The sequence below is a fragment of the Nicotiana tabacum genome, unplaced genomic scaffold (genome assembly GCF_000715075.1).
Source record: "Nicotiana tabacum cultivar K326 unplaced genomic scaffold, ASM71507v2 Un00380, whole genome shotgun sequence".
Lineage (NCBI taxonomy): Eukaryota > Viridiplantae > Streptophyta > Magnoliopsida > Solanales > Solanaceae > Nicotiana > Nicotiana tabacum.
The window spans coordinates 14,044-40,941 of record NW_027438617.1 but is presented as its reverse complement, the minus strand read 5'-3'; the positions used below and the strand labels follow the sequence as shown (position 1 = coordinate 40,941).

The window sequence follows — 26,898 nt, the reverse complement described above, 5'->3', positions numbered from 1 at the left end:
CATATAGATAGGTATCTTGTAACTGAAAGCTCATAGGCTTGTTTAGTATCTTTTGATTTTGATGTAATAACAGGACCGCGGACCGGAGCCTCGATGGAACCTCACTCGACTCTCCAACTCATCATTCCATCATTCCATTATTCCTCCTTGAACTACACGCGACCTGATTCCCTTATAACTCGGGATATGTTGGCCGTCCAAAACGAGGACTCGGTTGCACTCTTTTCTCTTATCTCTTCCCTTTTGAATAATGGTATGGCAAAATATTATTCATATCGCTCATCTTTCTTTTCCTAAAAATACTTCATGTTCCCAAGCAAAGAGGGGCATGCTGTGAGTACCTAATTTTTGATCATATTTGAATGTTTTATCACTTTTTAGTATGTAAATATATTTTTAGTTTAATCTACATATTTTGGCTCTTATTTCACCTTTTATAGGTGTTACTTAAGAAAATTATATCACACTCATCTCACCAATACCTCACTTTACCCCTTTCCCCCAACTCCCTCACGTCACTTTACACTAGCACTCACTTTACCCCTTTCCCCAACTCCCTCACATCACTTTACACTAGCACTCACTTCACCCATTTTTTCCAACTCCCTCACATCACTTTACACTAGCACACACTCAATTCCTCTTCTTCACTTTAAAACCCCACGTTCCCCACTCAAAATTCTAGGAAGAAGATTAAAAAAAAACCTACTAATATTCTTCTTTATAAAAAGACAGACATACCGAATAAAAGGGGGGATACAACACTTAGCCACAAAATACTCGGCAATCTAACTAAAAAGAAAAATATTACATGAACAGAAACATCATTTTTTGCTCATTTATTGTAGTTGCTGGAATTTATATTTCGACATTGGAAAGCTTAACTAAGGTTCATCTATACTTTCTTTGTTTTTTATTTTAATATTATTTGCCTACTGTTTGAATCTGTAATTTGATATGTGTTTTAGAGCCTATTTTATCTATTGTTTTAGGTAAATTCGACTCTTAGTTTTTTCTTGTGATAATGTAGTAAGTAGTATTTTGTTAAGTGAGTTACAATAGTTTCGGTTATAAAAATCTGCATAATTTTGGCTTTATTTATTTTAAGTTGATTAGGATATGCAGTAGAACTTTTCTTTAATTAAAGAAATATTTTTTTAGTTCAAAATTCATATTAGGTATATACCCGATAGTCTACCAATTTAAAAAGATTACAGGTTCTTTGTTCCTAAAAGTCATTCTGTTAGTATATTTAACTTAATAGTATCTGTAGTATTTTTCTCAAGAATTTAATATATCTAGTCTTTATATTAAAAACCTATTAATCTTGTAAAAATTTGAGTTTAACAGTTCTTTGGCTCTTTATGTATAGTTTTAAGTTTAGTTTCTGCCGAAAAGTTAATACATGAAAGCCACATAATTAGTAAGATTAGTTAAAACTTTAAATGTTTATTATTATATATCTTTCTTTTCCTCTGGTGATATTAAAGCCCTTCATATTTCTTTTAGTGATTATTTAATTCCTTAGCTTACAAAAGTATTTATTTTGTTCCTTATTAATGATAGTACATAAGGTTAAAAATAATTATTTGAAGATAAAGTACATAATTTTGGGCCAAATGAATTTATTTCCTACTGGCCTAATACTAATAAAATCCAAAGTTGTCCCATTTCTTTTTAATGACCAAATGAACAATGTACATTAACTCAAAAAAACATATTAAGCCAAATAATAGGAATATACAAATAAATATCTCAGATCTAAAAAGATAAATAATTGAAATACTCTAAAACGCTAGAAAAACTTTAGATGTACTTTAAATATTAGCCCATGTGTTCATACCCGAACCTTGGTTTGATATGCTTAAGTAACAAAAGGATCACATGCGCATTCCCGCGTCTTGATACCTTTAAATTAAAAATAATTATGTTTTGACCATGTGTACATTTCGTACCTTGGTTTAACATACAATTTCAAATAAATACCTTGTGTGCACACCGCATCTAGGTCAAAACAACTAATAAAATAAAATAATAATTAAGCGGTAATACGTAAACCATAATCAATAAAATACAAGAATAGCCAAGAATTGATTTAAGCCGGATATAAGTCAATAAAAGCGACCGTGCTAGAACTACGAGACTCCAGGGGTGCCTCACACCTTCCCCTCGGTCAACAGAATTTCTTACTCAGTCTTCTATTTTCGTAGATCATAAATAAGGAGTCAAATCTTCCGTTTGACGAAGGATTCAAATAAAAGGTGACTTGGAACACCAAAACTCAATTCCAAGTGGCGACTCCAAATAATAAATAATCCCTTTTCAAAACGTCACTTTAATTGGAAAAACTCTTCTAACTCAACCTCGTAATAAGGGTTGCGTGGGAAAAAAGAGGTGTGACAGCTCTGGCGACTCCGCTGAGGACTATTAATAAGAATTCGAGCTTTGTATATTGATTCTTGTTTAGCTTTTATCATGTTTTGGATATTATTGTGTTTGAAAGCCTAATGTGCTATTTGTCGCTTATTTATCGCTTTAATATTTATTTGAACTGTGATATAAATTGTATCCTCTCTCGCACCCCCTCTGAGTCTTCTAATAGTTAGTTATGTTGTGTTTGCCTACCAGTATCACAAAATTTCTATCTTGAGATAAAGCAGTTAGCCTACCAGCTTCTAGTGAAGGATTTAGTCACACATGTTTAGGTGGGAGAGCCGTTAGCTAGCTAATGGTGTTCTACTACTGGTGAAGCTTGATGCTACTCGGCTCGGGTTGTCCGCCCGGGTAAGCCAAGTCTAGGTACCATCTCCTTTAGAATTTGAAAACTTAGAAGAACAAACCACAAGCAATGAATATCCCTAGTAGGCTACACTTTATTTGCATCATGTGCATTGGACTTAGCGGGACTCGGCACAGTGGACGGGTCCGTCTAGGACAAGTACTAATTTGTCTGACCAGTATGTTCAATTTTTTGTGCTATATATGTAACATTACTTGGTAGGTTTTACTCAAATGCTGACCGACTTTAGGATAGAGTGATTGAACAGTGGAGAGAAAACTCCACGTTTTCATAACGTTCCCATTTTTTTAAAAAAAAAATGATTTGAAGGGTTCTAATGTGTAAAACCACAATTTTCAAAATATTTTTTATTTATTTAACCAAACTATGCGGGTTTGATTCTCATCAGATGTGAGATATGTAGGCAACCTTCATTGGGTTCAACCCCATTTTTATTTTTTATTTTTTTAAAAAAAAGTGTCAATGAATTATTATTTTTTAAATAAAAATAATAATAATAATAATAATAATAATAATATAGTCACTTTGTTAGTTTTATCTCTTTTGAGCAGTTTTGCCTCGCTCCTTTTGTGGTAATAGCCTTGAAACCTTCCTCGGAAATGCGAAATGGTCGTTTTAACAAAAGAGGCCAATTTGTTTTATTTTTTTATTTTTATTTTTATGTGTTCACTTATTTTTATGAAAAGTAGTCATTTCGAGCCTTTTATATTTTTTATCTCATGATTATTTTACTAATTTAACCTTTTTTTAGTCCCACAGTTTGGATTTTTTTTTATAGAGTCCATACACGAGAAATCGGAATTTTTGTGTGTCAATAATATATTTGATCAAAGCCTAACCCCATGTCTGGGTAAACAGGTAATCATGAGTGGGGAAAGAGGTAAGTTTGAAAATAGGCCCAGATTAGAAGGGATACCAGATTTTCTGACTGTCGATTAGATACCACAGTTGTTGTGGGATTGGTGGAGAGACTTTAAGGAATATGAGAGAAACTAGATAAAGAAATACTTGGGATATTTGTTTCACATGATTACGATCAAGCCTAGGAGGGATGTGATTAAAGCTTTGATTCCGCACTGGGATCCTGAAAACAATATGTTCCATTTTATCAACTGTGAAATGACTCCAATCTTGGAAAAAATCTCCCATTTCCAGGGGTGGGGCCGCAATCTTCGCCGCCAAAGGCCCATAGTACGAAAAACTTTGAATAAGGGTAGATTTCTGAAGCTCTTGAACATAAATTACGGACAATATGAAGGTTTAGGAGGTAAGTGGGTTAAGTTGGGATTTTTGTTCCAGTTGTATGGCCTAAAATGAAATTTCTAAAGGAATGTGAAAAAATTAAAATTAAAGGAAGATAAGGAAACATGGAAGGTACACAGAAGGTTTGCATTTATGGTTACTTTTTTGGGGCATGTAGTTTTCCCGAAAAGGGAAGGACGCATTGACATCCACTTGGCAGGTATAGTTGAGGCTCTGACCTAAGAAGGGGATGATTATACTTTGGTCCCTATGATTCTTTCTGCAATTTTTGTGCTTTAACTAGATGTAAATTGGGCGCGAAAAATTTTGATGGATGCAACATTTTGTTACAGATATGGTTTTAAGAGCATTTTTATCGTCATCCTACGATCACAGATTTTAGTGAGCTATGGCCCAATCATACTTATGACCAACAAAAATGAATTGACGAATGTGACTTACCAGAAGGGATTGACGCATGGAAAGAACTACTTCTTACTATGCCCGCCAAACGGATCACTTGGAACTACGATTGGTTTTCCTCTAAAGAGGTCATTTGTGAGTCTGCATACCAGTCTTATTTGGTACTCATAGGATTGGATAGTGTTCATCCCTATGCTCCACTTCGGGTAATACGCCAATTTGCATGACTACAGGAGGTGCCACCAATACGATATATGAGCAAGTTATGTTATGATTTTGGTAAAGATCAGCCTCATGACGAAGAAGAAATTATGAAAATTTGATGTGCAAGTAAGGTCTCGGAGTTGAATGAGATGGTAGAAGACCGAGATCGTGGAGAGGTGATCCCTGAATATATTACCTGGTTTCATGACCCTTCATCGTTTAGAGATAGTCCTGAGGGATCCAACAAGAGGAGAAATGATCAAAGAACTATAGAAAGACTAAAAGAGGAATTGGAGCATGCTCGAATGCCCATAGCCAAACAACAAGCCCAGCAACAAGCCGGAGTCACTCAGATTCGTTTAAATATTGAGAAAGATTATCAATATGACTTATGGGTCATGGATAAAGATCTAAAGCATTCTAAGAATGAGGCGACCCGCTTACAAAAAGAACTGGCAAGCACGATTGGTTTAGTCAGAAGAGTTGAGGCGAATAAAAATGATGAAATGCATAAGCTGCAAGAAGTCTTGAGTATCATTGAAGAGGATGCGCACCAACAACAATTGGAGTTTGATCAGTAGAGAGAGTAGTTTGAAAGAGAAAGGGCCCATTAGATACTCTCAAGGGGTTAGATTTATGCACAATTGGAAGAAATAAAAAGGTAGAAGAGGGGTCATCAACATGCAGATTTTGAGGCAGAGCGGCATCAGTGGATGATTGAGAGAGGTGTACTAAACCGTTGTATTGATGAATACAAAGAACGTAAGGCTCAGATGGGGCACACCCTCAACACTACCCAGATGTGGTTGCAGAATTATCACGTGAATATGGGGCAAGCCAGAGAGCAAGTACTTCAATTGGCAGAGAAAGCAACATATATTCATAATGATTATCGTCATCTAAACAATGAGAAAATTGGTCAACATGCACGTGCCTTCGTTCCACAGTTGCCGGTGGTGTTTTAAAATTTGTACGAGACTTTGGGGGGAGAGTGGAGGCCAGAGGATGCAGACCATTGATGATATCAATTTAAGCGAGAAGGCCATTGGAGATTAAAATTTTAGTGCAGTCAATTAGTTTTTAGTTTCATTTTCATTTGTCGCATTTTTAATTTTATATTTGAAGGCTTTTATTTCAATCAAAGTTTATTTTATTCCAGTCATATTTATGTCTTTAGAGTCATTGAATTAGTTTCTATATATTTTTATTTTCTCTCATTGTATTTAAAAACAAAAAAAAATTGATTGAAAATGAATGAGAAATATTCTATTTTGTTTTATAAAAAATTAAAAAACAAATCAAAAATCACCAAAATTGTTATTTTTTCACCCTTGAACTACGTAATGATCTGATTCATGCAACCCCCAAAAGGTTCGATCAAATATTTTTCAATGACTCTAGAATGAGGGATCAAAATGAGGCAAGTGAAAGAAAGAAAACAAAAGAGAGAAGGAAATAAGAACGTCAATAAGCAGCAACCTTATAAGCCGGAATGAAACATAAAGCCTTCCAAAAGCATGTTAGAGATGGTAATAATCTTAGGAGCATAGCATATGTACGTGTGATTCGTATCTGTTAAATGCTTAACCCTAACACGTTTGTTGCCTCTTATAAAGTAAGCTTAAGGTGGTTGGTTTGTGGTGAAACTGGCAACACATCATTACTTCACCAGATCAAAAGTAAAAGTCCCAATGGCTTCAGAAAGCAATCTCTGCCTTGTTAACACTGAGGATAGCCCTGATCTTGCTATTTCACAACCTGAGTCGGCAACTGCCGAAGAAAACAAGATTTTGTGTCTTCGCATATTGGAAATGTGGGACACCTAATCCAATAGTAGGGAACCGCCAAGCGCAATTCCGAGTTCACCGAGCTGGTCCCAAGGACAGTTGGAACCGCCAACATCGCCATGACTAACCCATTTATCCCACTTGGGTAACCTTCTACATCATCCAGCTTTATCAGTATGCCTTCTGTGGTCCGCCCCCAGGCACCGTTCTCCGGAGCACCGTCGACGTTGTTCTCTGCACCATCATTCTTCACCATGGCACAACCAACCGTGCCCAGGCCATGCTTTAAGCCTTAAACATTCACCTTTCAGGGCCCGCAATTTCAGCCGGACATAACTCTTGTTAATCTAGACTCATACGCTCAACAACCACAATATGAGTCCCCAATTGAACAAGAAAGAACAGCTAGGAACCCCGAGCATGAAGAAATGGCTCGGAAAATGAGAAGCTTGGAACAAATCTTGAAAAACATGCAAGACGTGAGTGGCCAAAAAAGTGTTTCCTGTTCAGATTTGTGCATGTTCCCAAATATTCATCTACCTGGCGGCTTCAAAATGCCAAAGTTCGAGAAGTATGATAGGCACGGAGATCCAATTGCTCATCTAAAAAGATACTGCAATTAGTTGCGAGGAGCTGGTGGGAGAGAAGAGTTATTGATGGGCTATTTCGGAGAAAGCCTGACAGGAATCACCTCAGAATGGTATATGGATCAAGAAATCTCCCACTGGCACATATGGGATGATTTAGCCCGAGACTTTGTCAGATAATTCCTTAACTTGAAATTGAACCCAGCTAAATGTGCATTCAGAGTTTCGTCTGGGAAACTTCTAGGGTTTATAGTCAGTCGGAGGGGTATTGAATTAGATCCAACAAAGATAAAGTCTATTTGGGATTTGGCACCTCCGAAGACCAAGAAAGAGGTCATGAGTTCACTGGGGAGATTGAATTATATCAGCAGATTCATTGCTCGACTTACTACCACTTGTGAGGCCATATTTAAGTTGCTAAAGAAAGACGCGGCGATCAAATGGACAGATGATTGTCAAGAAGCTTTTGATAAAATCAAAGAATATCTGTCAAATCCACCATACTTGGTTCCACCCGAGCCAGGGAGACCTTTGTTCTTGTACCTAACAGTCTTGGAAAGTTCTTTCGGTTGTGTGCTGGGCAACACGATGTGACCGGGAAAAGAGAACAAGCCATATACTATCTGAGCAAGAAGTTCACCAGTTATGAAGCCAAGTACACTTTTTTGGAAAGAACTTGTTGCGCCATAACATGGGTCTCCCAGAAGCTCAGACATTATCTGTTGGATTACACAACATATCTCATAACCAAGATGGATCATTTGAGGTACATATTCCAGAAGCCAATGCCCACTGGAAAGTTAGCAAAGTGGTAGATCCTGCCCACCCAGTTTGACTTTGTCTATGTCACTCGCACGACGATGAAAGCCAAAGCCTTGGAAGATCATCTAGATGAGAACCTGGTCGAGGATGAATACTGCCCTAAGAACTTATTTTCCAGACGAGGAAGTGAACTCAATTTAAGTAATTCCAGAGAACACCAATGCCTGGAAAATGTTCTTTGATGGAGCTGTAAATGTAAAAGGTGTCGGGATCAGAGCAATTCTGATTTTGCCTACCAGTCAGCACTATCCGGCCACACCCCGGCTCTGTTTCTTCTATACAAACAACACCGCCAAGTATGAAGCCTGCATCATGGGCAGGAACATGGCATTTGACCTGGATGTAGAGGAATCGTTAATCATGAGGGATTCTACTTTAATTATTCGACAAGCCCAAGTTAGTGGGAAACTCGAGAAATCAAACTCATCCCGTATAGGCAACATGTGGAAGATCTTAGCAAATGGTTCAAGTCCGTCGAGTTCTAGTATATCCCTCAATTCCACAATGAGCTAGCTAGTGCACTAGCTACTTTGACCTCAATGCTGCCATACCCGGGTAATGTTCATATTGACCCGCTAGAAATCTAAGTTCGAGAGAGGCATGGATATTGTAACGCAATTGAAATGGAGCCAGATGTTCCGCCATGGTATCATGATATCAAACGGTTTTTGAAAATAAAAGAATATCCCGAGCAGGCGAGTGGAGATCAAAAAAGAACTATCAAAAGGCTTGCAAGTAGTTTCTTTCTGAGTGGAGAGGTCCTATACAAAAGAACTCCAAATATGAATCTTTTGAGGTGTGTAGATTCCCGAGAAGCTGGAAAGATCATGAATGAAGTGAATTCGGGATTATGTGGGCCTCACATGAACGGGTACGTCCTTGCAAAGAAAATCCTCCGGGCGGGTTATTACTGGATGACCATGGAAAAAGATTGTTTCAGTTTCGTTCGGAAATGCCATCAATGCCAGATACACGGTGAACTGATCCATGCACCACCTTCAGAGCTCCATCCTATGTCAGCGCCTTGGCCGCTCGTTGCTTGGGGCATGAATCTTATTGGGCCAATCGAGCCAAAAGCTTCAAATAGGCACAAATTCATTTTGGTTGCCATTGATTATTGCACAAAGTGGGTCGAAGTAGTCACTTTCAAAGCCGTCACCAAGAAAGTAGTGGTGGACTTCGTGCATTCCAACATTATTTATCATTTTGGTATTCCTAAAACTATCATTACAGGCAATGCTGCAAATCTGAATAGCCACTTGATGAGGGAGATATACAAATAGTTTAAAATTACGCATCATAATTCTACCCCTTATCGGCCCAAAGATAATGGCGTTGTTGAAGCTATAAACAAGAACATCAAGAATATCCTCAGGAAAATGATTCAGGGTTCTAGACAATGGCACGAAAAGTTACCATTTGCACTATTGGGATATCGCATAACCGGGCGCACATCAGTGGGGGACACACCCTACTTATTGGTTTATGGCACTGAAGCCGTAAGACTTGCAGAAGTTGAGATTCTCTCTCTTCGGATCATTGTTGAAGCCGAGATCGAGGATGATGAATGGGTCAAAACTCGGTTGGAACAGTTGACTATGATTGATGAAAAATGGATGGCCGCAGTTTGCCATGGGCAGTTGTACCAATAAAGAATGGCCCGTGCTTACAATAAGAAAGTGCGGCCCAGAAAATTTGAAGTGGGGCAACTCGTTCTGAGATGTATTCTCCCGCATCATGAAGAAGCCAAAGGAAAATTTGCTTCAAATTGGAAAGGTCCATACATTATATGAAGAGTGTTGCCGAAGGGAGCGCTGTATTTAGGAGATATCAAGGGAAATGACCCCGAGACAACTATCAATGTAGATACGGTCAAAATGTATTACGTTTGACCATTTTCACAGCTTTAACATGCTCCGATTGGGATGACGAATGCTTTCTTTCTCGCTATCCAAACACTACCAATCATTTGAAAACCCATTGAGCCGGTTCCATTTTTTTGATCACCCTCTTTGGAACCTGGAAGTTTTTATTTAAAAAATGATGAAAAATTAAAAAAGAAAAACAAAAGAAAAAAAAAAGAAAAAAAAGAAAATTAGAGACAAAGTTATTTGAACTACGCTTGACTTGATTTTGAAAGGATACATAGGCAGCCTCTCTCTGGGGTTCAGTCACCCCAAAATAAAAATCCACATTCCCCCAACAACATACAACAACTAACTCCAACCCAGCTCCTCTAGATTACTTGAAGATTTTGAAACCAAATTCTTTAAACCCTCCAGTGATGGCTACTGCTGCAGCTTCAATTCAACCCATTCCACTGCGATGAGCAGTGTATTTGAATGGCCAACCAGTGGTTAAATTCACAGAGGCAGAAGTAGATAGAATGAATGTGATTGAAGGCCTCCAATATGCTATCGTTGGCAAGCTTTCATATGGTTCTCCGGAGATTCACGAGCTTCGCCGAATAATTCCAACTCAATGTGGTATCAAAGGTGAGTGTAATATCGGATTCCTTAGAGATCGTCATGTGTTAATTAGATTAACTCTATGGCAAGATTTCCTCGATTTCACATCGAAGAGTACGTACTACATCAAAGCCAAAGATGGGTACGAATACCAATTGCGTACTCTTATCTACGATGCAAGATTTAAGGCGGGTGAAGAAACTCCGATGGCGATGGCGTGGATTTCATTTCCTGGACTGCTGCCTACCTTTTTTGTCAAGGAAACTCTGTTTTCTTTGGCTACAGCTATGGGAAGGCCAGTGTGTCTTGACGCGGCAACTACAAACAAAACTAGGCCGAGTTGCGCAAGAGTAAAAGTTCTTGTCGATTTGTTGGCCGAACTACCTAAAAAGGTGCGATTGGATATTGATGATGAAGCTTCTGGTGGTGTTCGAACAGAATGGGTGAGAATTCAGTATGACATGCTACCAAAATATTGTAAGGAGTGTAAACTACAAGGACATGATGAAATTAAATGTTGGCATTTGCATCCCGAGCTTATTGAGAATCGAAGCAACAAGAAAAGGAATGATGTTGCTGAGTTGAACAACTGGAATTCTGCTGTTGATGAACAAGGAAAAACCAAAAATCACATTAACCCTTTAATGATTCTCACGAGTGAAAAAGTAGTCGGGAACGTAGGTGCACAGTGGAAGGATGTTCGGGATAATCGGGGAACCAACAAAAATAACAAAACCCAGGTACAAGGGCAAACTGGCAATGCAATCATGCCAGTGAATGCTGGTGTACAGCAGGTGCACAATAACTTTGCACTGATGGAGGTCGAAGAAGATCAGACAAACAAGGTTTAAAAAAGGAATAAATTTGCAGTATTAGAGGAGGAACAAAGTGCTATAAACTAGAACAACCAACTGGTTTTAGTGGGGGAAAAACCAGTCTTCAGTTCTAAAGATGGTCCTACTCCTTCTGGGATTCAGTCCACAATCGACTGGGTTCATAGAAGGTTTGGGACTAGCAAATAGGAGCTAAAACAACTCAATGTGACCACAAACCAATCTTGTAATGTGATTCCATCTCAAACTTTTAAAGATTCTGGGCAGATGGAGGATCTTGATGAGGTAAACTATACAAAGGTCTTATGGAGCGATGCAGTTGAGGTTAAGAATGATCAGCTGGGTAAAACAAAGACAATAGAAGACAAGGTGAAGAAGGACAACAATCCAAGCTCACCTGGCGATAGGCTGGTGACGCCAGACCTAAAGCCAGGCTCACCTGGCGATAGGCTGGCGACGCCAGGCCTAAAACCAGGTTCACCCGATGAGGCAGCTACAGTAAACCCCAACCCTAGAGCCACTGGAGAGATTTTGGCCTATGTAGATGGTGTTCCGGCGTATGTCCATGAGCTACAATTCAAGGAGTATGAACAGGTTGATGAGCGGGCAATTGTTCCAAGAGCATCCGGGGAAATAGAGGAAGTGCCTATGGAATCTGGCACTGATCAAACCATGCAAATACATCTTAATGTTCTAACTAAGACTCCTCTACAACATTTACATGATTTAGTTACACACAATGTGACACCAATTGATGAAGACTTATTGAGACAAAATCAAATGGAGGATGAAGGAGATGATGAATCAACTGCTGAAAACTTCAAACAAGTGGCTAGGGAAGAGGATTTATCATCCACAACTAGTGCTAAAGGAGGTAAAAAAAACTAAGAAGAATCGGAGTAAAGATCCACCACAACCTTCAAGAATAATGCCCAGGAGGGCAGTTTCTCTATCTAGATGATGATCAAAACATTAATATGGAACATAAGGTCTGTGAATACACAACAGGCCTTTCCTAGGGTGATCAATATGAATAGGGAGCATAATTTTTGTGTAGTTGCATTGATGGAGCCTTTTCAAAAGAAGGGACTCATTGATAGATATAAAAAGAGGTTGAATATGGAGACTGCTTATACAAATATTAATGGGCAAATATGGTTGTTCTTCGATGCAGTATTGGAATGGGAATTAGTGGAGGATACTGAGCAACAGGTGACTGTGAGAGTGTTTCACCATGACCTAGGGAAGCACATGATGATGACATTTGTTTATGCAAAATGTTCAGCAATGGAGAGGTTGGATTTGTGGGATCACTTGTATTATTTAGCAAGTGATATGGAATTACCATGGTTGGTAGGAGGGGATTTCAATGTGTTATTGCATGAAGATGAGAAAATAGGGGGACTTCCAGTACACCCTCCTGAATATGAGGATTTTGCATTTTGTGTAAACTTTTGTGGTTTGTTTGGGCAAGGGTACAAAGGAAGTCCATTCACATGGTGGAATGGGAGATCCAATGCTGAGTGTATATTCAAGAGATTGGATAGGATTTTTGTGAATTTGCCATTTCAGAACATGTTGCCAACTATTGAAGTTGAGCATCTAATCAGAACTGGATCAGATCATGCACCATTGCTAATGACATGTGGGGTGCAGACAACCAATTTTGTCAAGCCTTTCATATTCTTGAACTTTTGGACAAAGCATGCTACATTTATGGATGTGGTGAGGCAGAATTGGGAAGCTGATTTCATAGGGGATCAGTTTTTGATGTTCAACCAGAATATCAAGAGGGTGAAGGCAGCACTCTCAAAATGGAATAGGGAAACATTTGGTGATATCTTCAAGCAATTGGCTATTTTGGAGGACATTGTTAGGGTGAAGGAGATGTTGTTTGAAGAAGAGCCTACAACTGAGAATAGGATTGTGCTTCAAAAGGCTCAATCTGAATTGAAGAAATACTTGAATATTGAGGAGCAGTATTGGAAGCAAAAAGCTGGGATGAATTGGTTTGCTGAAGGAGATAGGAATACAAGTTTCTTTCACAACCATGTCAATGGCAAAAGAAAGAAATTGCAACTGAAGAGGATCAAAAGTGGCAGTGGGATATGGATTGAAGACCAGGAGCAATTGGCTACAGCTATAGTGGACTTCTATCAAAAACAGTTCATAAATGAAGGTGATGCTTCTGAATTTCCCTTGCTCAATAATGTACCTTCAATGGTCACTATGGATCAGAATTTGGAACTTAGCAGATTGCCAACAATTGAAGAAGTAAGGGTAGCAGTTTTTGAGCTTAGTGGGGAGAGTGCTAGTGGCCCTGATGGATTCACTGACTTGTTTTATCAAACATGCTGGGATGTTATTGGTGCTGATATACACAACATGGTGCTACACTTCTATGGAGGAGCTGTATTGCCTAAAGCCATCACTCACACCAATCTAGTGTTGCTGCCCAAGAAACCTAGAGTTGAGACCTTCTCTGACTTAAGACCTATTAGTTTGAGCAACTTCATTAACAAGGTTTTGTCTAGGGTGTCACATGACAGATTGGAGATTTTTTTGCTATCTCTAATAGCTCCTAATCAATCCGGATTTGTAAAGGGTAGGGGTATATTTGAGAACATCTTATTGACTCAAGAAATTATCACTAACATAAGGTTAAGGGGAAAGCCAGCTAATGTGGTGATCAAACTTGATATGGCTAAGGCCTATGATAGGGTCTCATGGAAGTACTTATTGCATGTGCTAAGGAAGATGGGATTTTCTGAACACTTCATCAACATGGTGTGGAACTTGATGTCAAATAACTGGTATTCAGTATTGGTGAATGGGCAGTCCTCAGGGTTCCTTAAGTTGACAAGGGGTGTGAAACAAGGGGATTCCTTGTCTCCAGCATTGTTCATTCTATCAGCTGAGGTACTTTCCAGGTCTTTGAATAAGCTTTTTGAAGACAAGTCATTTATGGGATTTGGAATGCCTAAGTGGTCTGATTCTTTAAACCACTTGGCGTATGCTGATGATATGATAATCTTTGCATCTACTCATCCTCCCTCTTTGAGCAAGATTATGGCAGTGTTGGGGAACTATGAGAAGATATCAGGTCAGATGATCAACAAAGATAAGAGTTCATACTACATGTATTCAAAGGTAGCTAATGGATTATTTCAGGCAGTTGGAGCTATTACAGGATTTGCAAGAGGTAAATTCCCCTTCACATATCTAGGGTGTCCTATTTTTTACACTAGAAGGAGGAAGGACTATTATGAGGATCTTATCAAGAAGGTGAAGGCTAAATTGCATTCATGGAAAGGAAAACTGCTGTCATTTAGAGGAAAGGCAACACTCATCTCTAGTGTGTTGCAAAGTATGTCAGTTCACATGTTATCAGTCCTTGATCCACCAAACAGCATCCTGGGGCATCTACATAAGACTTTTGCTAGGTTCTTTTGGAGCACAAAGGAAGAAGGGAGAAGCAGACACTAGGCTTCATGGAAAAATCTTTGCCTTCCTAAAGAGGAAGGGGGGCTAGGATTTAGGTCCTTAAATGATGTCTCAAGGGCACTGTTTGCTAAACTATGGTGGAGGTTTAGGACCACAAAATCTTTGTGGTCTAATTTCATGTGGAATAAGTATTGCAAGAAGGAGCCACCAACTGTGGTGCGTTTTAGGGGAGGGTATCATGTTTGGAGACAAATGCTGAATGCTAGGGAAGAAGTAGAACATGAGATCGTATGGGAATTGAAGAGTGGAACAACTAATATTTGGCATGAAAATTGGACTGGATTGGGTGCACTTTATCATGTATTACCTGAAGACTTTCCAATCAATGAAGGTCTTCAGGAGGTGGCAGAACTGCGGCAAGGGGAAACATGGGATGATCAGCTGCTAGATCAAACTTTCAATGAGGAAATTGCAGAACATATAAGGCTAAATGTGCACTATGAAGGCAGTGAGGGATATTGGGATAAGCCATACTGGATGCCAACTCCTTCAGGCAAGTTCAGTGTTAGCAGTGCTTGGCAAATATTAAGGCATATGGCAGATCCTAATCAGGAATTCAAGTTAATGTGGATTAAAGGTTTGCCATTCAAGATATCCTTCTTCTTGTGGAGATTGTGGAGGCAAAAAATAGCCACCGATGACATGTGGAGGAGGCAAGGGCAAATTGTGATGTCTAGGTGTTGGTGTTGTCAGCAGCCCCAAGAGGAATCCATTGAGGATATATTTGTCATAAGTCCTACTGCCTCTAAGGTATGGAACTTGTTCATGGGGGCTGCTAGAATTTCTGTGCAATTGATTCAATTGAAGCAGATTATAAGGCATTGGTGGTATGCTCAGTGTTGTCCGAAATTAAAGCCACTATTTCAAGCAGTACCAGCTATCATCACTTGGGAACTGTGGAAGAGAAGAAATGCAGGTAAACATGGTGGTTCAATGTCCACAAATAGGGTGATTCATGAGATAAATAGGACATTGCATCAATTGGCAAGGGTGAGGTATGCTTGGATCCCTAATATTCCATTATTATGGCCAGACATGATTCAATACTTTGAAGGATATAAACCTATATTGATCACTATAAGAGTAACATGGCAGCCTCCTTGTCATGGTTGGTATAAATGTAATACTGATGGAGCTTCAAAGGGAAATCCTGGACCTAGCTCCCTAGGCTTTTGTGTTAGGGATGATGAAGGTGATGTGGTGTATGCTAGGGCAGTAGACCTGGGAGTTACAACTAATGTGGTGGCTGAAGCTAAGGCTATTCTTCAAGGGTTGGAATATTATGTAGAGCATGATTTTCACCCTCTCATACTGGAGACTGATTCATTAGTGATGAAGAAGGCGATAGAAGGGGAATGGGATCCTTCTTGGGTAATTGCACAGGATGTGAAGAAAATTATAGAGATGAAGGACAACTTCAATTTGATCTTTCAACATGTGTTCAGAGAAGGCAACTCAGTGGCGGATTTTATAGCTAACATTGTGTTCTCTTTTGTAGGTACATCTGAGTTTCATTCATTCTCTGAACTGCCTAGTGCAGGGAGGAGGTTGATCAATCTAGACAAATCTCAATCACCTAACCTTAGGATTAGGATAGCAAAGAGAAGAACCCCAGATTGATGGCTTCACAAGATTGGACTCTGCAGAAACTGATATGTCCAAATGCTAAGGAAAATGCTGAACCCATCATATGGTATTTTTGGAGATTGTTGAATCATTTCTCAGTGGTATTAGCATGCTTTCAAGCTCAATCTAAGGATGGTTTAGCAATGTTTTGAATGATGTCTACATTAAAGGTTCTAGTAGGGAAGGATCTGAGCTTACAAGTTCACAAGAAGGCACAGGCTGGCCTTTGCCTTGCAAAGTCTTCTTAAAGCCAGATCATTCCTGGCTTTTGCCTTGTAAAGCCAGCCTAAAGCCAGCTCCTGCTTGGCTTTGCCTTTTAAAGCCTAGCTAAAGCCAGCTCATGCCTGGCTTTTGCCTTGTAAAGCCTGCCTAAAGCCAGCTCATGCCTGGCCTTTGGCCTGCAAAGCCTGCCTAAAGCCAGCTCAAGCCTGGATTTTACCTTGTAAAGCTTGCCTAAAGCCAGCGCATGCCTGGCCTTTGCCTTGTAAAGCCTGCCTAAAGCTAACTCAAGCCTGGCTTTTGCCTTGCAAAGCCTTCCTAAAGCCAGGTTCCTCTTCTACACATTAATCTTGATGAGTGAGCACATGATTAATACTTGAACAAAATTAGTCCACTGCATATGGAGATCATATAGTAGCGACACTTGGAGGACGATGCAGACTTCAACTCTACGGTGGAGATGTTTGGAATTCATTTTAGCCTATGGACAATATACCCTGGCACCTGGTGAGAGCTTGATAGGTGCTGCTTGGTATTTGCCAATGACAATTGGATTCACATACACTAATAGGAGAAGGAAGCATTCAACTTATCATGTTGTAATAGTTAGTTCATTAGATTTTAGCTTTTCTATATTTTTTAATAGCTAGTAGCTTCATGCAACTTCTATTTTGGTTTGGACATCTTGTAAGCATTGGACCCATTTTTGGGATTTTATTTATATATTACCCATTTTCCATTTCATTGTTTGTTTTTCTTTGAATCCTATTCAGTCTAACTTTGTTCCAAAACCAAAGGCAAAGAAGGGATGGCAAGACTGATTTACAGGGCTCTCGTTTGATACAAGCTAATATGAAAAAAGGCACCTAGCCTCGGCAAGGGGCATCAAGTCGATCCCGACTAGCCATGGTGGCCGATGCTTCGAAATCAAAACCTCTTGGAAGGAGGAAATCAAATTGAAAGTGCCTACAAGGGCAAAATGAAGTTGAAAAGATTAAGTCCCAAGTGGCTAACTGTTTTGGCAAAGTTTGAAAAGCCAAAGGTTCCCCAATGCTCTGAAATTGAAAGCTTTGCAAGAAAGAAGTCGAAAGTGAAACGCCACAAAGGCAGAATAAATTTGAAAAGGTTAAGTCCCACATGACCAACCGTCATGTAAAAGTTTGAAAAGTCAAAGGCTCTTCGGGGCCAGATATACAAGTGGTATTCGAGAAATAACTAGTGGCAGGTTGAAATCATCATCAAAAGAAGATGGGCCAAGATCAAGTGACTGAAACACTCAAGGCTCCAAAACCAACAACCAATTCAAACTAACAATTGTTCTTTGTTTTAAAAAAAAAGTAAACAGGTGCAATCCAAAAGCAACCTTGCAAGAAGCAGGTGCAGCCAAAAAGAAACCACGCGGAGACTAAAACAGCTCTGTAGCAGCAATAACTTTAAAAGGGAAGTCTTCTCCAAATTCTTTCCTCCATTTTACTCATTATCTTAAAAAAAAAAAGAAGAAGAAGAAAGAAAGTCCAAAATCATGGTAGTATAGGGTCTCCAGTCCCTAAATACGATTTCCAACATAGGGTCTCCACTACCTACTTGAAGTTATTTTAAATATAGGGTCACCACTGTCTCTTTTTCAACATAGGGTCTCCACTCCCTAGTTGAAGTTATTTTAGACATAGGGTCTCAACTCCCTAGTCTCTTTTCCGACATAGGGTCTCCACTCCCTAGTTGAAGTTATTTTAGACATAGGGTCTACACTCCCTAGACTCTTTTCTAACATAGGGTCTCCACTCCCTAGTTGAAGTTATTTTAGACATAGGGTCTCCAATCCCTAGCCTCTTTTCCAACATAGGGTCTCCACTCCTTAGTTGAAGTTATTTTAGACAAAGAGTCTCCACTCCCTAATATCTTTTCCAAGATAGGGTTTCCACTCCCTAGTTGATCTTATTTTAGACATAGGGTCTCCACTCCCTAGTCTCATTTCCAACATAGGGTCTCCACTCCCTAGTCTCTTTTCCAACATAGGGTCTCCACTCTGATAAGTAGGGATTTTGAATACTTATTTGCACTCTTTTACTTTCGTTTTAGCTCAAAATTGCTTAAAGGTATTTTCGAAAACTGATGAAATGTGCTTTCTTGCAAGAGTGTTGGAATATGAGTCAAAGAGATGAAAATCAACTCAAGAAGGAGTAATTTTGGGCAAGAACTAAAACAAAGCTAAAAGGGCAAAATGCGGACCGCACAATATTGAGTGCGGCCGCAGAACATGAGGAAGCCTATGACAAAATTTCCATGTAAAGTGCGGACCGCATAATTATTGTGCGACCGCAGAAGATGAGGTTCAGAGTGATGGATTCCGAGGTTATGAAGAAGTGTGGACCGCACCATTATTGTGCAGCCGTAGAATCAAAAGTGCGGCTGCACTCAGAAATGTGCGGTCCGCAGTAGTCTTGCATGTCAAAGCTACAATTTGAGAGTGCGGCCGCACTAAAAAATGTGCGGACCGCGGAATTTGAAGAAGTGCGGCCGCAACCCAGAATTTTGTGGCTGCAGAAGTCCATCTTGTCAAGCTAATGTCAAAGTGCATACCGCACACATAATTGTGCGGCCGCAGAATCTCCGCAGGGGCAATTTTGTCCGATAATTTCAGCTGGTTATAAGTATCTCTTTTTGTTAAATTTAGGTTAAGAAAAGAAGACATGAGAATAGATAGCCATTTTTCTTTACTGTTTTGGGAAACATTGTAATAGGTTAGCATTTTAACATTAGATTTTCTTCCCTTAATCATCTATTATGAGTTTTATCTTAGTTTCTTCTTTAATTACTTCATTTTCTATGAGTAGCTAAACCCTTAGCTAGGGTTGTGACCCAACCCTAGTATGGGTACTTAATGGGTGATTGATTTAGGGCTTATTTATGATTGAGTATATGATATTTAGCCTAGATCGTGCTTAAATTTGAGAATTGATGGTTGCAAATATTGATTTATGCCTAATTGATTTAGTCTCTACTTGAGAAAGAGAGACTAAGTCTAGGAAAACTTGGCTAACAAGAAATTGGGGTGAACTCAAGAAAATTGATAGCCCCAATTAAAGGGTCGAATCTAGAGATAGTAAGACCCGACTTGAGCATCTATCACTTGTTTTGTGAAATACCCATTTGGACTTGAGAAAGCCAAATTGGGAAAAATCACTCAAACTACCGATAGGTATAGAGTGAATAATCATGTGTGATTTCTATATTGTATCCCCACCAACCAAATATGCCCTAAATCTCTCAATCCGTTAGGTAACCAACTACTAGATCTTTTATAACCTAAAAAACAACAATACCAAAAACATTGTCTCTTAGCTTTACAATTACAACATTAGCATAAGATTTAGGAGTAGAAAAGAAACAACCGAATATGTAGAAGTACAATCTTGGGCACGTCATATACTTAGACAAGATATATACCTAATCAAACATAAAGCTCTCTGTGGAATCGACCCCGACTGGCGTTGGGTATTTATAATTGCATCGACCGCCTCACAATCCCAATTAGTGGTGTGAGTTTGGGCGACATCACACTCCCTAGTCTCTTTTGCAACATAGGGTCTCCATTCCCTAGTTGATGTTTATTTTGGACATAGGGTCTCCACTCCCTCGTCTCTTTTCCAATATAGGATATCAACTCCCTAGTTGATGTTATTTAAGACATAGGGTCTCCACTCCCTAGTTGATTTTCCAACATAGGGTCTCCACTCCCTAGTTTATTTTATTTAAGACATAGGGTCTCCACTCCCTAGTCTCTTTTTCAACATATGGTCTCCACTCCCTAGTTGATGTTTATTTTGGACATAGGGTCTCCACTCCCTAGTCTCTTTTCCAACATAGGGTCTCCACTCCCTAGTTGATGTTTATTTTGGACATAGGGTCTCCACTCCCTAGTCTCTTTTCCAACATAGGGTCTCCACTCCCCAGTTGATGTTTATTTCCCTAGTCTCTTTTCCAACATAGGGTCTCCACTCCCTAGTTGATGTTATTTTAGACATAGGGTCTCCACTCCCTAGTCTCTTTCCCAACATAAGGTCTTCACTCCCTAGTTGATGTTACAAAAATGGCTCTCAACAATGATCTTCTCGGAAACATGCCTTTGGGGGATGTGGACGTGGAAGATGAACCAGTTGAGGAGGTTCCTCTTGAGCCTCAAGCAAATAGATAAGGCCGACCACCTCAAGATAACATTTTCGTTCCACCCCCAAACCCACAAAGAGTGGCTCCACACCGGGTGTTGCCGAATGAAGGGTACGCAAGTGCCATAGTCCCGCCTCGCATTAGGGCGGGCAACTTTCAAATCACAAATATTATGCTCACATTTCTTGAGCAACGGGGATTCTTCATCGGGGCTCCGAACCAAAATGCGTACAAACACTTGAAATGATTTGTGGATACTTGATGGGGGAGTAAACAGACCAACGTCTCCGAGGATGCTCTAAGGTTGAGGCTATTACCCTTCTCTCTACGAGGGAAAGCCTTGGATTGGTTAGAAAGATTGTCAAACCATTCTATCCATACATGGGATGAATTGGCGGAAAACTTCATTGTCAAGCTCTTTTCTCCCGGGCATATGACTACTCTTAGAGACGAGATTCTAGCATTCAAACAAGAATCCAATGAGCCTTTGCACGAGATATGGGAGAGGTACCGCACTATGGTGAAAGAGTGCCCGAATAATGACATGACTGAGGCTATGATTCAACAAACCTTCTACAGGGGGATCAATACTACCAATCAATGCGTGGTCAATCAACTTGCCGATGGAAATTTCATGACAACACCATATGCGGAAGCTTGTGAAATCTTAGATGAAATGACAGATACTTCATCGGCATGGAAAACTAGAGCAAATGTTCCTAAAGGTTATCCATATGTGATTCACCTACCTAAAGAATTGCATTATCATGGGCAAGATATTGCCGAGTTGACCACTACAATGAATCAATTGGCCAAAGCTCAACTTCAATAGGTTCAAGGTTCTAAGCAAGTAAATGCAATGGAAGGTGTCAATATGATGGTGAACAAGCAAAGGAAAAAGGGTCAACAAGTGCAAAACCGTGTGGAACAATTTGTGCAAGATGATAGTGGGTTTGACCAAGACGAATCATACAATGAGCAAGAGGAAGAAGTGAAATATGTGAATAACTACCAAGGGCAAAGGAACAACTCTCAAGGCCCGAATCAACAACAATGGCGATCTCAAGGAAATCAAGGAAATTGGAACAATCAAAACAACCAAGGCAATTGGAGTGGTGGTACCAATAATCAAGGTAATTGGAACAATAACAATAATCAAGGCAATTGGAACAATCAAGGCAACCAAGGCAACCAAGGCAATTGGGGTGGCAACAATCAAGGATATTGTGGAGGCAACAACCAAGGGAATTAGGGGTCGGGCTTTCAAAGGCCCCCGATGTATCAACAACCAAACAACCCGCCTCCTCATCCGTCTCAAGGTTCTAGTTCTTCAAACAATGAGATGGGATGGATTGAAAATATGTTTAAACAAATGATGGAGAAAAATACCCACTCCGATGCTCAATTAGCCTCTCACAACACTTCAATCCGAAATTTGGAAGTTCAATTGGGGCAAATCTAGCAAGCTTTAAACACTCGTCCTAAGGGGGCACTACCTAGTGATACGGTGGTGAACCCGAAGGGTGGGAACAACATGGGGCATGCCATGGCCGTAACAACAAGGAGTTAAAGAGGTGAAGATGCAACCACCTCAAATCAAAGAAGAATTGTGGATGATGATGTAGTGGTTCAAGAAGATGAGATTCCAAGTAATGTGGTTCAAGCTAATGAAGAAGTGAGAATTGATATTGATGAGAGTGTGGAGGAGACCCAAGAATAAGTGAACCTGTCTAGGGAACACGTGATTGACATACCGGAACTGGTAGTGCCAAAGGCCATAGCACCAATGCCAAGGCCTCCTCCTCCATACCATAAAAGGCTCGCCAAGCAACATAGTGAGAACCAATTCAAGAAGTTTATTGACATGATAAAGAGCTTATCCATTAATGTGCCATTGTTTGAGGCATTGGAACAAATGCCCGGTTATGCAAAGTTCATGAAGGATTTGGTGACAAAGAAAAGATCAATGCATTATGAGACTATCAAGATGACACATCGAGTGAGTGCTATTGTGAACTCAATGGCTCCGAAATTGGAAGATCCCAGCGCTTTCACAATCCCTTGCACTATTGGAAGCGCCGACTTTGCCAAAGCTCTATGTGATCTAGGGGCAAGTATCAATTTGATGCCCTACTCGGTGTTCAAAACTTTGGGAATGGGGAAACCAATACCCGTATCTATGAGGTTACAAATGGTGGATCGTACTGTGAAGAGACCATTAGGTATTATTGATTATGTGTTGGTTCGTGTTGATAAGTTCATCCTCCCGGCGGACTTTGTGATTCTTGATTGCGAAGTGGACTATGAGGTGCCTATTATCTTAGGTAGACCTTTCCTTGCTACAGGGAAGGCTCTTGTTGATGTGGAAGCCGGTGAGCTCACCTTCCAGGTGGGTGATGAAAAGGTGATTTTCCATGTATGCAAATCTATGAGACAACCGAATAGCAATGAAGTTTGTTCGTTTGTGGACTTAGTGACCGTGGTGATTGTTGATGATACTAGTGCCATGATGAATGTTGATGACACTTTGGAAGCCGCATTGGTTAATCATGATGATGATGAGAAGGAATGATTTTTGGAATATGTAAATGCATTACAAGGAATGGGGTCGTATACTTATGAACCCCGAAAATTGTGCTTAGATCTTGAGAACCAGAAGACTCCTCCAACAAAGCCCTCAATCGAGGAGCCTCCCACTTTGGAGTTAAAGCCATTGCCTTCACATCTCAGGTATAAGTTTCTGGGGCCATGTTCTACTTTACCTATTATTCTTTCCTCTTGCTTGACTAACGTGCAGGTAGATTCTACTTTGGCAGTGCTTCAAAAGAGGAAGAAAGCTATAGGATGGACACCGTTGGATATTTGGGGTATAAGCCCCGCCTTTTGCATGCACAAGATTATTTTGGAGGATGATGCCAAACCCTCTATTGAACATAAAAGAAGATTAAATGAAGCAATGTAAGAGGTTGTGAAGAAGGAGATCATAAAATATTTGGATGCTGGGGTTGTTTACCCCATTTTCGATAGCTCGTGGATCTCTCTGGTGCAATGTGTCCCAAAGAAAAGGGGAATGACTGTGGTAACAAATGATAAGAATGAGTTGATCCTCACAAGAACGGTCACCGGGTGGAGAGTTTGCATGGACTATAGGAAGCTCAACAAAGTCACTCGGAAAGATCATTTTCCGCTTACATTTCTTGATCAAATGCTTGATAGGTTGGCTGGACGAACTTTTTATTGTTTCCTTGATGAATATTCCAGCTACAATCAAATTCTTATTGCTACTAAGGACCAAGAGAAGATTACTTTCACTTGTCCCTATGGTACTTTCGTATTCTCGCAGATGCCATTTGGATTATGCAATACACCAACGACTTTTCAACGATGTATGATGGCCATCTTCACCGACATGGTGGAGGACTTTCTTGAGGTCTTTATGGATGATTTCTCTGTAGTTGGGAATTCCTTCAATGATTGCTTGAACAACTTGGATAAGGTCTTGGCAATATGTGAGGAGGAAAACTTGGTTTTGAATTGGTAGAAATGTCACTTCATGGTCGAAGAAGGCATAGTCCTCGGCCACAAAATTTCAAAGCATGGTATTGAGGTCGACAAGGCCAAAATTGAGGTGATCTACAAACTCCCTCCTCCTACATCCGAGAAGGGAGTGAGGAGCTTCTTGGGTCATGCGGGGTTTTATCGCCGATTCATCAAGGACTTTTCTGAGGTGGTGAACCCCTTGTTAAAATTTTGGAGAAGGATGCCAAGTTCCATTTCAACGAGGATTGTATGAAGGCATTCGAATTGCTCAAGTTCAAGTTGACTACTACTCCTATTATCACCACACCGTATTGGAGCTTGCCTTTTGAGCTCATGTGTGACGCAAGTGATGTGGCGGTTGGAGCAGTTTTTGGGAAACGTATCAACAAAATCTTCTATCCGGTCTACTATGCTAGTAAGACCATAAATGATGCCCAAGTCAACTACACAGTGACCGATAAAGAGCTCTTTGCTATTGTCTTTGCTATGGTGAAGTTCTGCCCTTATTTAATGGGTACAAAGGTGATTGTACACACAGACCATATGACACTTCGATATTTGATGAGCAAGAAAGATTCTAAAGCAAGATTAATGCGGTGGGTGCTTCTATTGCAAGAGTTTGAACTAGAGATTCAAGACCGCAAGGGTAGTGAAAACCAAGTGGCAGACCACTTGTCTCGTTTGGAGAAGGAGGGGAGGCCACATGACGGCCTTGAGATAAATGATTTCTTCCCCGACGAGCAACTTCTAGCCATTTCAATGATCGGGATGCCATGGTTCACCTACTTAGCCAATTATATTTTGTGTGGTATTGTACCGAATAGGTTCTTTTCAAACCAAATAAAGAAGTTCAAACGGGATTGCCTTGACTATTATTGGGATGAGCCGTATCTCTTCCGGATTTGTACCGATGGTGTGATTCAACGATATGTGCCGGAGGAGGAACAAAGTGAAATTCTTGAGGATTTCCACTCTTTACCATATGATGGTCACCATGGTGGAGCCAGAACGGCAATAAAAGTGTTGAGTTGTGGATTTTATTGGCCTACTCTTTACAAGGACGCTAGCGATCTCGTCAAGCATTGTGATGAATGTCAAAGGGCCGGCGAGATTTCTAAGAAGAATGAGATGCCCCTCACCACCATCTTGGAGATTGACATTTTTGATGTGTGGAGCATTGATTTCATGGGTCCGTTCGTGAGCTCTTATGGGAACACTTACATATTGGTAGATGTGGATTATGTGTCAAAGTGGGTTGAAGTCGTGGCTTTACCCAACAATGAAGCTCGAAGTATCGTGAAATTTTTGAAAAAGAACATCTTCACAATATTTGGTACTCCAAGGGCCATTATTAGTGATGGAGGATCGCACTTTTGTAACAAAGCTTTTGATACCTTACTCACGAAGTATGGTGTCACTCACAAAGTGTCGACTCCCTATCATCTCAAGCAAGTGGGCAAGTCAAAGTCTACAACCTGGAGATCAAGAGTATTTTGTCAAAGATTGTGAATGCCAACCGGACGGATTGGTCAAAGAAACTTGATGATGCTCTTTGGGCTTATAGGACGGCTTACAAAACACCGATTTGTATTTCTCCATATCGGTTAGTATTCGGGAAAGCTTGTCACCTACCGGTAGAACTTGAGCACAAGGCTATGTGGGCATTAAAGAAGCTTAATCTTGAATGGGAAGTCGCCGCCAACTTAAGGGTGGCACAATTGAATGAACTTGATGAATTTCGGTACCATGCATATTCAAGTTCGTCCTTATACAAGGACAAGATGAAGTACCTCCATGACAAGTCCATTCGAAACAAGGAGTTTAAAGAAGGTGATCTAGTGTTATTGTTCAATTCCCGGTTACGGATGTTTCTGGGCAAGTTGAAGTCTAAATGGAGTGGCCTATTTGAAGTGGTGAATGTAGCCCCCTTTGGTGCTTTGGACTTGAAGAATAAAAATGATGAGATATTTACAGTCAATGGGCACCGGGTAAAACACTATCTTGGAAAGGTTGATGATGGCCACATCATGGCGGTTCTTCATTTCAAATGATTGGTAATTTGCATCGTGCCGCGACGTTAAATCAGGCGCTTCTTGAGAGGCAACCCATGTGTCTTTTGTCTTTTTTCTTTTTCTTTTTCATTAGATAGGCTATGTTTTGTACTAACTAGTTTTTAAGTGTATGCAGGAATGGATGTGTACTACAGGGACTGTGTCATAATTGGCTAAGTGTTGAAAAAGTGTGGACCGCACATTAATTGTGTGGATCGCACAATTCTAAAGGCAGCAGTAGAAATCACTCTGCGGCCGCACAATTCTGTGTGCGGTCGCACTACTGGAAGACCAAAATTGCAAGTTCTCTGAAGTTGGCATGTAAAACTTCATAGCCAATCTGCGGCCGCACAAATTTTGTGGCCGCACTCACTTTTATGCGGACCGCAGAGTTGCATCAAGGTCTAGGTAAAGAGTGCGGTCCGCACTCAAAATTGTACGGCCGCACTCACCTTAGGTTTGGGGTGACTTGGTCAACCTATAAATAGAACCTCAATGCACTATTCACTGTTTACCAACTCTAAGCTCTTTAACCCTAAGCAAACACAGTGCACGTTCAATTAGTTCAAAATCCTCCTTTATTTCATCATTATAGATTCTTACCTGCATCATTCATAACTGGTAT

The 26,898-nt window shown here is 40.1% G+C and overlaps 1 protein-coding gene across 1 annotated transcript; it reads left to right on the top strand.

The window, feature by feature from the left end:
• Positions 1-11,433: 11,433 nt before the first annotated feature.
• Positions 11,434-16,544, top strand: LOC142179120 (uncharacterized). The gene is made up of 5 exons (XM_075248935.1): positions 11,434-12,040; positions 12,224-12,612; positions 12,739-14,533; positions 15,002-16,041; positions 16,467-16,544. The coding sequence occupies exons 1-5, from the start codon at positions 11,434-11,436 to the stop codon at positions 16,542-16,544; spliced, it is 3,909 nt and encodes a 1,302-aa protein (XP_075105036.1).
• Positions 16,545-26,898: the final 10,354 nt, after the last annotated feature.